Source organism: Gouania willdenowi, chromosome 4 (genome assembly GCF_900634775.1).
Source record: "Gouania willdenowi chromosome 4, fGouWil2.1, whole genome shotgun sequence".
In the NCBI taxonomy this organism is placed as follows: Eukaryota; Metazoa; Chordata; class Actinopteri; order Blenniiformes; family Gobiesocidae; genus Gouania; species Gouania willdenowi.
In genome coordinates this window covers 16,365,594-16,380,672 of record NC_041047.1, presented here as the reverse complement: position 1 = coordinate 16,380,672, position 15,079 = coordinate 16,365,594, and the positions used below count along the sequence as shown (strand labels likewise).

General features: G+C 39.3%; 1 protein-coding gene across 2 annotated transcripts in view; it reads left to right on the top strand.

Annotated features, from left to right (window-relative positions):
• Nucleotides 1–15,079, top strand: part of negr1 (neuronal growth regulator 1) — a 212,084-nt gene that overhangs the window by 159,920 nt on the left and 37,085 nt on the right. Inside the window, exon 7 of one of the 2 annotated variants that reach the window (XM_028444488.1) lies at nt 8,017–8,058. The exons of the other annotated variant lie outside the window; for it this stretch is intronic. Within the exon in view, the coding sequence (XP_028300289.1) occupies nt 8,017–8,058 (42 nt within the window). The remainder of the gene's footprint in view (nt 1–8,016; nt 8,059–15,079) is intronic. 2 annotated transcript variants of the gene reach the window in all.

The window sequence follows — 15,079 nt, the reverse complement described above, 5'->3', positions numbered from 1 at the left end:
TTACGGGTTGTTTGTTTGAGTGTGTGAGTTTCAGAGCTAAACCACGGAGCTTTCCTCTGACGTTTAATAGTTTTTTCCCTCAATGGGGCAATTGAGTCCAAGGTGGATTTTAGTAGACGAGCAGAGCTATCGACAAGCAGATCCAGTTGAGAGGGGTTATAATTAATATCATAGTTATTTATTGGATGGTGCACTGAGTTTAAGGCAGCAGGAATGGCCTCTTTAAATTAAGCCACAGCACCATTGGACAGATTTCTACTCGTAACTATTTTATTGCACAGTGTGAGATCCTCTAGGATAATGTTAAAAGATATTAAAAAGTGATCTGATAGCAGAGGATTTTCGGGGCAGACTTTTAGTTCATTAATATCAAGGCCATATGTTAGAACAAGATCAAGAGTATGATTTAAACGATGAGTAGCTTCATTAATAGTTTGAAAAAAGCCAACTGAGTCTATTAGGGACATAAAGGCTGAGCTCAGGTTATCACTATCTTTGTCAACATGGATATTAAAATCTCCTACTATCAGTATTTTATCACAACTGAGGACTAAGTTTGATATAAACTCAGAGAATTCTGATAGAAATTCAGAATAAGGGCCTGGAGGACGGTAAATTATCGCAAATAAGACTGGCTGGCAGGTTTTTGATTCAGTATGAGATAAATTTAGAACCAGGCTTTCAAAGGAAGTGTAACTGGCCTTTGGTTTAGGATAGATTAGGAGAGAGGAATGATAAATAGCTGCTACACCACCTCCACGGCCTATGTCTCGTGGCATATGAGTATTTAAATGACTGGGAGGATTGGCTTCATTTAAACAAACATATTCATCTTGATACAGCCATGTTTCAGTTAAACAGAATAAATCAGTTATTTTCTGAGATAAGGTCCTTTACTAGTAGAGATTTGGATCTCAGTGATCTAATATTTAATAGAGCACATCTAATGGTTTTATGTTTTGGTGTTTCTAGATTTGAGATTTTAATTTTTTTCAGATTTTTATAATTGATAGCTCTTTTATTTGATTTTATGTTAAAATCATTGTGAAATTTGGGTCGGGGGACAGACACCGTCTCCATAAAATAATATTCATCACCATCACAACAGTTGTCATGGCGATGAACACAGCTATCATAATAGCAATGGGAGGGAAACTGTCCTAAGGCAAGCGCAGAGGGGCGTGGAGGACTCCACCTCTGTAACATGGTCTCATTCATGAGATGTCATAACAGTGACTGTGCCATGTTTTCTGACAGTAGAGATGCTCCCGCCAAAGTAGGGTGGATTCCATCTCTTCCTATCAGGTTCGGTTTTCCCCAGAAGGATCTCCAATTATCAATGAAGCCCACCTCGTTTTCTGGACGCCACCTCGATAGCCAGCGGTTAAATGATGACATGCGGCTATACATGTCATCACTGGTCAGATTTGGTAAGGGACCAGAGAAAATTACGGAGTCCAACATTGTTTTAGCATAAGCACAAACTGATTCAATGTTCACTTTGGTTGCTTCTGACTGACGACGTCGGGAGTCATTAGTGCCGACATGGAGGACTATCCTATCAAACTTACGGTTACTCTTTGCCAGCAACTTTAGATTTGATTCTATGTCGCCCGCTCTGGCCCCTGAGATCCACCTCACTATGCCCGCTGACTTCGCTAGCTTCACGTTTCTCACTATGGAGTCGCCAATTATCAGAGTTTGTTCCCCGGTGAGTGTGTTGTCCTCACGGAGGGGGGAGAACCTGTTTGAGACGTGAACATGGTGGTGTCCCGAGCGGCTTTTTGACCTTCGACTATGCTTACCACGGACAGTAACCCAGTCATTGCTGGCCGGGGGGGAAGCTAAGCTAGAGCTAGCACGGTCCGCACCGGCTAGGTCCTGTTTGCTAGCTTCAGTTTTGGTATCAGGGGTGCGGAACCGCTTCTCCAGATTGTTGATCCTTGCCTCCACATCTAACAGTACGCTACACTTTATGCAACTACCATTGTCCCTAAAGGAGGACGAGGAGTAACTAAACATCTGACACACCGGGCAGGAGAGCGGAGGGGAGGAGAGAGAAGCCATAGGTGCTAAATTTAAGCTAAGCTAAGGACAAAAGGAAGTTTAAAGGAGATTACACTGCCTCTAAGAGGCGAGGTTGCTTTTTACTTAACCTTCGTACGTTTAACTGTACGGTAAAAAATTAAAACAAGTGTTTTCAAGGCTAAAATATCAATGACAACAAGTTTGATTAGCGTTAGCAGAACACAGTAGTAGAGCGCTGCAAGCAGCGGTAGAGCGTAAACAGGAAATGATCAATACGTCACCACGTCAGCACGCACACAAGCATAGGCGTGAATATATTTGGTTATTATTGAAGCTTCAGCAGCTGTTTTTTAGTTTGTTTTATGTTTTGTTTGTCCTGGTTAGAAACAGAATTATTATTATATTTTTTTTTAAATGAGAAATGTTAGATAAACTGAATTCTCTAATTACCCAGAGAAGTGATTGTGTGTGGATGTGATCATCTCTCTACATGTTGGCTCTGTGACATGCCCATGTCCTATTTATGGTTTCTTGCACATGATAAGCCTTGGACCAGCCCCAGCAAACCCCTGCAACCCATTACAGGCTTAAGTGTTTCCCAAAAAGAAAACGAATGAAAGGTTATTCCTCCTAGGAAGAGGCCTTTATTTAAAGCATAAGCATCCTGGAAGCATCCTTTGCCATTTATGTATCATGTGATTGCCTGAATTTCCATATTTAAGCAATCTGGAGAACCCATTAACATTTTCCAGTTGCCTTGCGATGAGGAAATGTTTAGTGCTGAGGCAGAATGATCATCTCAGCAGGCAGTGGACTTCATAGCAGGCCACCCACACCACACCCGCCCTCCCCTCTAGCACCTATAGAAGGCATGGTGCGCTATAGGGACATTCATCCCTGGATGACTGATCTCTGCGTGAGCTCACAGGATGATGCATGCTCTGGCTGCTGTTAAAAATGATAAAGGAGGAATAACTAATTAGCTTGCTCTATAGCGAACATAGGCTGCACCAGCAACCACTCTATCATAGTGAGGATTTAAGAGATAGCTCAGTTCATGTAAAGAAAGTGAGTATTCATGAGCACTGACTCCATAATTCACTCTTGTTGAGTAGTGGAGATGAATATAGCCCTACCATAATAATTCAGAAAAGACAACCTGTTCCTTTATTATCTTCATGATTTTTAACTATTGGCTTAGGTGTTTGTAGCAATTAGCAAACAAGTTTGTTCAAGCACTCAGTTGTAAGGGATTGTGGTTTTTATTCCTATAATGTGCACTTGTGTGCACAATTTACTGTATCTGCTTTGTGTTTACGTCCATGAGTGGGAATACTGTGTATCCTTCCACAGTCCATTAAACATTTAGCTTCCTTGTTGATTCTAATAATTGTTGTAGGAGGTTTTTTTTAATTTCATTTGTATGGTTCAGTTATTGTTGTTTTTTGCCATGGATTGTGAAAAAGCGATGACCTGTTTTCTGCTCTTAGTGGCCAACAATCCCAGAACAATTAGTTGGTATAGAACAGTGTTTCTCAAATGGGGGTACGTGTTATTTCATGTAAGGGAGTTAACAGATAGGATTTGGAGCATGTAATGTAAGAAAGTGAAAAATGAACAGATACAAATAAAAAATACGGGGTTTTATCATGTGTATTATCCCCTGCCACAAAGTGTGGCTTCAGGGTATCAATACCTTGATGGAGTTTGAAAATGAGAAGTGCGCAAAAATATTTTTTGCCGAAGTTATCGTATCTTCAAAGGGAACAGCTTTTCTTAGAAACCATTTAAGATAGTAATTTTATATTCTGATGTGATAATATTTTCTTATGTATACATCTATGTTTTTAGATTTAGGACATTTAGTAAAAGGATGCGAGTTATCATAACAGCCAATCTGGCGGGGGATGTTGATGACTGTCTTGTTTTTAGTTGAAAATGATAATCATTATAATGATGATGAAAATCTTCTTGATTAAAACATGAACTGAAACTGCGAGGGTCCGTCTTGTTAAATTTCTACACCTGTTACTGAGTAAATGTTTTTTTTTTTTTTTTAAATGATCAACGGACAGACAACAATAAAATGGATCACATCAAAGCATCGACCAACCAGATTAAACATAATGAACCACGCCTAATTAGCTTGCTCTACTGTATAGCGAACGTAGGCTGCTCCAGCGACCGCTGTACGAACACGTTTGTGTTCATACAGATGTATGCTACGCACGTTTGTGTTCATACAGATCTATGCTACGCACATTTGTGTTCATATAGAGATATGCTACGCACGATTCAGAAATGAGAAAGGAATATGGAACCAATGATATAGAAGGTGAAATGCATTTTTTTTTCCATTATTGTTATTGGTTAAAAAAGAAAATTATATTTTTGTTTAAAGTAAAACCCCAACAGTTACTTAAATAATACCTTCTGGCTGTGAAAACTACAGAGCGTGGCCGAGGTTTAGCAAAATGAAATGCATTTACTGAGCTAAACTCTGAGCAGTATTTCCACACGAACATTACGTGCTCCAAATTCTATCTGATAACTCCCTTACATTCTCCTTTTTTACTAAGAACAAAGACAATAGCTTTTCATGGAATGAAATAATGGAGAAATAATGTGGTTTATCTACAAAGCAGTAGCAAAGGGGTGAGTGCCATACAGCACATGAAATGAGTCGCTGCACTATTGAATGAAAGAATGATTCTGAGACTCGGTGCCGCTCGGAGGGAGAGATTGCGTGTCAAAAGACATGTTCCACAGTAATGGAGAGGTGTCCGCGACCTTATGAAATGAATCCTTGCTGGAATCATGCTCAGGGAATAATCAAATCGGGCACCCAGCTTTCTCTTTATAGAAAGAACTGAAAAGAAACAGTCTTTACATATCAGTTTCCCAAGGACTATAATAAATGGCAACATTTACAGAAAAAATGTTCAATATACTTAGAGCAAAATGTAATATACCATGAAAACAAACTTTTACTCTACTTGCCCTTAAAAAATAATAAGTTGAAGTTGTATTGTTGCCATAGCGGTGTTAATTAGTGGTTGCGATATTGCTCTTAAAGCAACACTGACCTCAGATTGATGGCACATTGTGGACTCCCTTATTTCCCCGTGATTGAGGTGCTCAATTCTGAGTTCCAAAGTGTATATTTGAACTGGGCCAAAGTAGGTCTCTGCACAATTGCATGGCCTAGATTCAACAGCCCAATGCAACAACAACAACAAAAAAGTATGATTTCCTTTTTATGTGGGTATGTGTGACGATGTAGTAATACAGGCCATGGTTTCTATTTTGGCAGATAAGTCCTTGGTTTGCCACGAAGCCGTTTCAAATAGGGTGGCTTACGCAATACCGTTATGTGAAATATAAATAGTTTAACAGCCGCAAATAGCCGCACTATTCATATGCTGTGAATAGCTTTTGACCGCAAGTCCAATTTGACTTGAATATTCTTGTTGTAAAGATTATATTTGCTTTAGCACTCCACAGCTTGTGTTTCCTAATTAAGTTCTTGTTTATCAAACACGGGACCACCCTGTTCAGGATCTTTATATTTGCTACTGAACAACTTCTTATCTAACGTTCAGTAATAATTATATTCCACAAATGAATTCATACCCAAAATAGTTGGCAATGTGATAAATGAGTCTTGGGACAAAGTCATCAGGGACAGACTAAGTGTGAGTGTAAAGTGAGCTTTAGATCCACTAAAAAAAACGTACACAGCAGGAGTAGTTTGACTCACATCCTTGAACATTAATTGATCCCACAGTATTCTAGTTCCCAGATGGGACCACTGGCTGGTGTGTGAAGTAGATAATATTGGTTTGGACTTCCTGTCGCACATTTAAAAGTACTGGACATGAAAATGTTTCATCAGCTGAATCCATAGGGGAGACTTCATAGATCAATAAGTTGAAAAAGAGATTGTTAATGTCAATGAGACTTTCCTGGTTAAATGAAGCTTATTTTTTTAACTTTTCAAAGATGTAAAAGGTTCAAATTGCCACTCTAAGTTTGTTTTGATCGCCACCGCTTTGCACAATGCATTTTGTGGAGTCCTGTAAACTAGAGTTTAGATCGGGCCCAAAAAATCCAGCCCGACCCGATCCGGGCCCGCGGGCATAAAGCCCGACCCGAGCCCGACCCATTAACTTAAATTGTAGGTCCGAGCCCGAAGCAAACCCGTATTGCAGCCGGTAGATTAGTAGTGCGGTGCCTCGCACAGCGAGGGGGAGAGAGGGGGGGGGGCGCACACACACACTTAGCGCTGCCCAAAAGGTATTGTAATGACGTGACTCGAGTCGTTATCACAGTTTTACAGGCTTTAATGGAGGTCATAGTAAAACACCAAAAATTAACAATCAAACACACAAGCAACCGTCTTACACCTTCATACACTCAGAACACATGTAAACAAAGACACACATTGGCAGAGAAAGCTACACGTCGTCATGATGCCTTCTCGGCCATGGGAAATCTCAGCATCAGTTAACCACTGAATACACACAAGTGGAACATAACCAGAACCAAGTCCGTTACAGTTTGCAGACCAGACCGGGCGGCCCGTGCGTGGAGTGCAGACCTGACTGAAGCACGCAATCATATTTGTTCCCTGAGCTCCAGCAGCAAGTGAGGAATGAGCAAAATCAGCAAATAATATTCAGTGAATGTGAACGCTGAACAACAAAACGCAACACAACGCCACTACTAGCAGAAATCACTTTAGAAACGATACCACAACAATATATAAGTGATTTGTGTTTATCAAAAAATATTAATGTAATAGAGATAAAAAAAAAAAGTTTAAATTTTTTTTAAAATGAAGCCCGGCCCGACAGCTGAGTGGGAAAGTGAGGCCCGAGCTCGGGTCGGGCTTGGGTTGGGCTCGGGCTCAGACCAAGAATCTAAACTGATGCATGAAATTGTTTTTACTTCACTCTTGATGTGATTTCTTGAGTTTCTTCGCCCAACAACGAAGACAGGGATTTGCTTGACACTATTTTTCTAGTTTGTTTTCGGTATTCCCCGTGATAGCAAAATGAAGTAAAAACACTTCTATGCATCTGTCTCCATGACTCTATATCCCAAAATGCAATGCACGAAAATGTTAACAAACTTTGCGTTTACGGTTGAGATTAAACCAACTTTTGAGTAGTAAATTCAACTTTTTACATCTTTTTTCAAGCAACTGATCTTTGATGTATTGATTTATGTGGTTTACTTTATATCTGATATTCTACATGTCTCTTAAAGAAAGAAATCACACATTATGCTGTCGAGTATTTTCAGTCATCGCAGTGCATCAAGTAACTAATAATAATCGTATCGCTTGCTTTGGGAATGCCCTTCCTGTCACAATATCATCTGTTTCTCCTTGGGGGCGAGATAAACCCTTTGCACTGTTCCACTAAACAGTCATCAGAAAATCACATTTGTTATTAAAAAAAAATTACAATTCGGCAAACTGAAATGATTTTGCTTGTATGAAATCATTGAAAGGCCTTCTCAGTGGTGCTCCACTGCCTCCCAGTGCATAGACCATAGGTCCAAGTGTTGCCCTTTTTGCATGTTCTTCATACATGTGCATGGTTTACTGTAGGTACTCCTGTTTCCTCCCATTGTCTAAGAACATTTTAGATCAGACAATTGCTGACATCAAAGTACTGATTGTCTTTGACACAACACTGGCTTTGGGGATATTTTTTATATATATTTTAACTTTTTTTTTGGCCTGAGCACTAACCCCTGCCTATGTGAGGTAACTGTGACCATTACCAGTGCTAGTTATGTTCCTTACTTTGCATTTTGCAAGACATCAGTCCTCATTGCATGAAGAGGATGTGTCCCCTCTCCTTGTCCTTCTGTCCTCTGCATGCTGTATTCTTTTATTTTCTCGTCTCCATTCTGTTAATAATACATGAATGTCCTCTTTCCCTCCCCATCCCTTTTCCCCCCTTTCCCCCCCTGTAGCAATAATTGAACCCACCACCACTAATGCTGTCTCAAGCCCAGGTCAGTATATGTCACTATGCTGTACACGGAGGGTCTAGGACAGGGTTCCGCAACCTTTGGGTTCCTCCCCCCCGTGGGTCAGCGACCAATCACTGTTCACCTCTAACCATCAAGTACATCATCTGGCTCATTCATTGTCATTCAACCTGAATGAAGTGTGTTTACTACAAAATACCAGCACTGAAAGAGGAGAAATCTTTGCTCCAGGTCAAAGTTTTTACGTGTTCATCTTACACGATATAAGATCTTTGGCAGCCTTAGTGCTACAGGGAAGCCCCGCCCCCTTAATGACACAGATCTGAAGGATGTGAAGGATGCTTCAGTACCTGGACATTCTGCCGCTACCTCGTCTGTAACCTCACCATTAATGCGGCAGCACACACCGGTGCCTCCACCCACTCAATTCCAACCGTGATCTCTCCTGTCTGTTCACTAAAAAGAAAAACATTGTTCAAACACTTTTCAGTCATGACAGAAACAGAAAATTAGCCATTTGACAGCAGCCTGAGGGTTAACAGTTGTGTGCGGCAGTCACCAGTAAGAAAGGAGTCCAGTTTCATCAAAACACTATAACGAGCTCATTGTGTTCAACAGCAAAAAAAAATGCCTAAAGTACAAACTATTTTTTTTCCTTTAATGTGAATATTATAATTAACCCACAGCTATTTTGCGATGACATAATGAAACGTACTGGAGGAAAAAAATATGTTTGTTTGGACAGCGGGACTTAAATGGTTCTCATGATGCTAAAGGTTGCTAAACCCTTCTCTAGGAGGTCTGCTGCCTCATCCTAAGCTGTGCTCAAATACTCATTTCCATCATAATCATTGGTGGTTTTTTTGGATGATTTTGAGTTGCCTTAAACAGTTTGGCGTTGTATACTTCCTGTAGCTTGTGTCATCACAGCAGTCTGCCCTCCGCTGTCATTAAAACTCTCAGCCTGAGAGGAAAAGGCAGCATGATCACGTGACCGTTTGATATTGCTGTGGGTCTGTTGATTCTCATAATGTGTAGGGCAGGGTTGGGCAACTCTATCACAGTGGGGGCCAAAAAAATGTGACAGTATCTGATCCGAGGGCCACATGTGGCCCCCTGGGCTGCTAGTTACCCATGTCTGGTGTATGGCTTCTTCTGTTGTCTCTGGCTTTTTCCTTTTTGCTCTTCATTTGTACCTAAAGCTGGTTGGTGACAAAGGCTTTTTGGTTTACATTTTGCAAGGTGAATCAGATCTTTTCTGTTTATCTCTGTTTTAATTTTATATCTCCTCCTTTCCCAACATATTAACAAAAACAATCTGTCAGTGCTCAGCCAAACCTGATCTCCCTTCTGGTGATGCTGTTGGTAGCACACTGTCAATGTGGCCCTTGTCCTCCCTCCATGCTCCTCTTTCCAGATCAAAGTAATCCCGCTGCCTCGTTGTCTTTTTCTCCTAATGGCTCTAAGCAAGTCACAGAATGTAATCTCTCATGCTGGTAACGATTTTCTTTTCTTTCTGTTTTTTTCTTCTTTTTTTTTTTTTCTTAATGCTGTGCAGGCACACGCTCAGAGTGAAAAGCTTCCTCATGCTTTGCTACACACAGCAATGGAAACATGCTGAAATGCTTAGAAATTGCTCATATGCACATGCACTTACAGTAAAAATGTAATCATGTGTGAGGATCCTCCTCCATGCATTAATCTGCTGAGGTCTTTGCAATTCCTCATCCAGATTTGTGAACAGTTGTTCCTCCCTTCATGCACACCTCAGCTCGAAATAATTAAAAATGGAGATCATGTCTGATAACAAGTGAAAATATGCGCCACAAACGGTCCCAACATTATTCACAACTCCTGTTTGATGTAATACTTGCAAAGCTTAAGGCAATTTCATAGTGCTGTGCAACAGTGGCAATACATTTCAACCATGGTGATAAATTCCTTTTTTTCCTCTGCAAGCTGCGCCTAAAGCTTTTTTTTTGATTGTCAATATAAGGGCTTTTGGTCAAAGTGTATTTATTTCACTGTTTTTCAAATCAGTGCAAATTCACCTTTGTCCAAACCATAACAGTTCATCTTAACTGCTTTTACATCTTCTACTGATAGGTTTGTAAAGATGTGATCTGGGGAGGAAAAATTGTTTGCTTTTTTTCCTTAAGTTCTTGCTGAAAATGTTTCTCTCGTCTTCATGAAAAACGATAAATAACCAAGAAGAAAAAAATAGCTGGAATCAGAGACGTTGTTATTAGAAAGCATCAGTCATTGTGTTGTTGTTTTCTAAGCCTTCTGTGCCAGTCTGACTCACAAAATATCAGCAGAAGAACCAAACAGTTTTTTTGTTCTTGATAACTAATGTGTGTAAATGGTTGACTTAGTCAGTTTGTCAGTACTAACTGTATAGTCTTTTTACAGCGCCCAAAGTTCAGCTATTATTTAGGAAACAGTGTGTTTTATTTTTTTAAACCTTATTTAGGATTTTATCTTACTGAGGATCCAAAATAGAAACTTTGAAAGCCTCTTGTGACTATTCAAAGTGTACATAAACATAAAAAAACATCTTAGCTCTACCCTTGCACTCTTTTTATCCAAGCACTCTGCTTGTAGTACAGTATTCTTTCCATTTTACCCTATAATCCAATGGGAGGCAACTTGCTTTGCACAGTCAGTAACCAGTCAGTCCATCATGCTGTGCGCTATGTGCCGAATTCACAGCTTTGCCAATGACTTATGTATTTTACTTCAGGAGAGTAAAGAACCTTTTGCAAACTGCTCCTCTTTTCAGAAAACACACATTGTTTAGTGATTTTTTATTTTTTTTTTTACATTTAAATAGGGTTGGGAATTGATAAGAATTTAGTGATTCCGATTCGATTATCGATACTGCTTATCGATTCGATTCCTTACCGATTCTCATTGGTTGATGGAATTAAATAATACAAATGGATTTTTTTGCTTTAAGCCCTTTTGTACTTGAACAACTTGATCCAAAACTAATTCAGACATAAAACAAACAATTATTCTGTAAGAAAGAACATATTAACCAAAAGTACAGCTGCACTTATTGTCATGTATTTAAACGGTAAAGCTTTAGTGTAGCCTTTGTTTACATTTCTATAAATGGACCTTCAGAGACGCCGTCCCCGTTGTTACATGTGTCGTCATCAGTCGTGTGTGCGTGCGTGTGCGCGCGCGTGTGAGAACAAACTAAAGACAACGATCAGTACCAGTCCATCTCCCATGTCTGATTACTTGTTATGAGGACATAAAGTGGTGTCTAGGTGTGTGTTCTTGCTGAAGTTTGTTTTCAAAAGAAAAGTCCGTGCATGAAGCAACTTTAGCGCGAGTGTACAGAACCCGGAAGTGACTAGCGCAGCTGTGGGTGGCGGAAGTGGATTCTCCGCGGTGGACAGCAAACAACTATATGGTGGAAGGAATGAATAAAGTGTCATGAAGGTTGTCATTAAGTGTCGTTCGTTAACCTAACCCCTAATCCTACCTAACTCCACTAGATCCCTCCACCTAACCCAAAAAAAATGAATGATGGATAATGACAGCACAATGTCAGCCTTATGTATAAAACTTCAAGTTAAGTTACCAAAATGTTTATTTACATTTACATAGTGTAATGCTAACCCTTCATTCGTCCCTTTACAGTGAAGTTTATTGACTGTGCACATTTCCCCCTCTAGGTAGCAATGGGCTTTTATTCTTATTATTATTTAGAAATTACCTGAGCACTGACTATGCAAAAGACCTGCAGAGCCAGCTCCAGGTCAATGTGACACATCGAACAGTCTCGAAGACAGATCAGAGATAAACGAATGACTACAATCATCCTCTGTAGCTCCTCCCACTCACTCGGTAACAAACTGTGCCAGATGGACAGCATATCGTCATGGCACCAACACATCCCACCAAACAGCGAGACGGCACTGCAGGCGTTCATTTGTGCCCTCAGCCTCCAGACGAGTCAGCAGCGTCTGTGAGCGTAGCCTAAATCCAGCTGTTCTCCACCACGGCTGCCCTCAGCCGGCTGCTGTACAGCCCGAGCTTTCACACTCACTGCTCACATCTCCAGCTCACAACTCATAGATTCAAGGCAACCAACTGACACTGATTTCCTAACAGTCTGATAGTGTGAAAAATGTGTCGATGTTGAGCTTTATTTTGAGGTACTTGATTTTTAAGTAATGGGAGAATCAGTGAGTAATGGTCTTGTCTTTTCGAATGTATTGTTCCCATGATTTACAGTTTTTCTCAGTTTAACTCTAAAATGAAGAAATATGTGCATCTATTTGCAGAAAGAAAAAAGAAATAAACCACTCAATAGGAAATAAATTATGATGCGTAAATGAATTGTGAGTTTAAGAATCAAGAATTATCATTTTAAAAAAGTGATATGGTTTGAAGTCATATTTTAACATTTGTACCACTAGTTGAATCACACAGTAAGAAACGGGTAGCAAACAGTTGACTTTCACCTTCGTAGTAAAGCTATTGGCTGTATTAGCTTTTAAAATAGCATTTCACATGTTAGATTTCAGTCTTTTGGGGGCAGCGGTTCTCAACCTTTTCAGCCCGCAACCCCCAAAATAAGGGTGCCAGAGACTGGGGACCCCCACTGTACCTGACGGTGGTTGGACACAGACATGAACATTCAAGAAGTAATTTGAAAAGTAGGAAAAATTAGTTTAAAATGGCAAATAATGGGCATGAAAAATTGTGAATGTGGTTAAATTGGCAAAAAATAAGCAAGAAATATGGTGAAAAGAGGTTAAAAGTCAACATATGTGACATTAGGTGGTAAAAGTGGTGGAAAAGGTTTATAAGTGCCAAAAATGTCTTTAAAATTAAAAAAAAAAAAAAATGTGCAGAAAAGGCATAAAAATTTGATGCAGAAATGGGAGTAATGTAGCGAAAATGCATTAAAAGGAGCAAAAATATGGCAAAGTTTTGTGTAGTGGCAGAAAATGGGTAAAAATAAGCAAAAATTGACTCAAATTGTTCAGAAAATAGTTTTAGTTTTTTTGAAGGCCTCTAGGGACCCCTTCCCAGTGTCTCACAATCTCAAATGGGGTCCTGGCCCTAATGTTGAGAACCCCTGTTTTAGGGCAACAGTGACTGAGAACCAATACAATGTTGAAAAATGTTACAAATGTTAGATGTTCCAAAAATAAAGAGCATTGTTTACTATACCCTACATTGTATAGTAAACAATGTAGGGTATTATGAACACAGCAATATACTGTTTTTAAAACCACACACAAGTTTGTGGATCTGGTAGAATTTAAGACTGCACAAATAAGATATGAAGCAAAAAATAAACTACTACCTGTAAACATACAAAAAACATTCACAAACGTTAGAAAGAAGCTAAACTTGAAACATTACGACCATTTTAAAAACTGTATTACCATTTGTATGGAACGATCATGATGAAACGATTAAACAAAGTATGAATGTAATGCAGTTTAAAAAAATGTACAAAAGATATACAGTATCTCTGAAAAGTACAGAAATGAGGAAGGAGAATGTAAATCTCCAAGATGTTAATGGTGCATGTTCATTTTCTGTTCTTTGCTTTTTTGTTTTTTGTTCAGTTTTTTTTACTAGCTCGATTGGAGTATTTATTTGTATAATACATTTAGTTTATTAGGACTTAACAAGCCTAGGCTTCTTCCTATCCCTTGTCGAACGAGTCAAATGTGTATTATATTGAAATTGACTTTTTTTATTTTGTTTATTCATCTTCATCTATTTTATTTATTTATTTATTTATTTTTTATTTATTTATTTATTTGTTTGTTTGAAATAAATAAATAAATGTTGATCTGAGAGATTGCCCTGTGATGGACTGGCACCCTGTCCAGGGTGTACCCCAGCCCAGCGCCCTAGGAGAGCTGGAGATTGGCACCGGCAGACCCCCGCGACCCTGCTAAACGGGAATAAGCGGGTATGAAGATGGATGGATGGATGGATGATCTGAGAGATCATTCTATTCTGACCTACGGAGGGAACGTTTCTGTTCCTTAGAAAATGGTATCTTCCATAAAGACACACTGGGCGGAAGGGGTCACTGGGGGGTTTGATGAGTGTGAAAGTGATGTGAGAAGTGTGTTTTTGACTTTGTTATTGCATTCTAAACTTGATCGAAACACTAATGGAAGCCTTAGCCAGCCCTCTCCTCTAGCATTCTGCCAACAAATAAACTCAGAGAACTAGCGTCCATCCCTAGGCTTCAGTAAGCTTTTTACCAAATCAATGTAATTGTATTCTGAAGGTGATATATCGTCGTTACACAGCTTAGTAACACTTTTCGTCTGAGTTTCTTTCTTTTTTTGATTTCTCAACCGTTTATGTTCAAACTTGTGAAGTAACCTCAGACAGAAAACACCGCCATCTGTCACTACGACTTGACAACAGTGGTTGATATCAAATACTATGTATACATTCACCCAGTCGTTGTAGACGAGGATAATATAACACATTGCTTTAGATATCTCCAACAGACAGATGAATGTGCATTTGCAGAGATGTAAAACACTACTCTAATACTCTAAAGGAGCAGGGGTGCTGCCTTCCTGTCATCCCACCAAAATGCAGATCGGTGGTAATAGCATTTGTTCCCACAGGTCTTCATTCCAATTTATCGACCCAAATCACTTGACAGTCTGAAAAATAGTCTGAAACTATGTTGCGACACATTTCTCAACTCCTTGAGGCATTGTTGGCAGGGCTGGCTTATAGGGAATGTTGTAAAAACTCACGTGTATCAATTTTTAAATCTCATGCTTTACGTTAAAGGAGCATAGGGCAGGATTTGTGAAAAAATAAACATATTTTTATTTTATTTTATTTTATTTCAAACATGAACACAATAGCAGTGTATCTCACAATGAGGAGAAAAAAATATAATAATAGTAATTAAAAAAAATATTTAAATAAATCAAACAAGGCAGAGACAGCAAATGTTACAGAAATCCTGCTCATGAAGCCTATATATGTTGGAAAAGGAGTAGGAGGAAGTATTATAATATCTAGTACT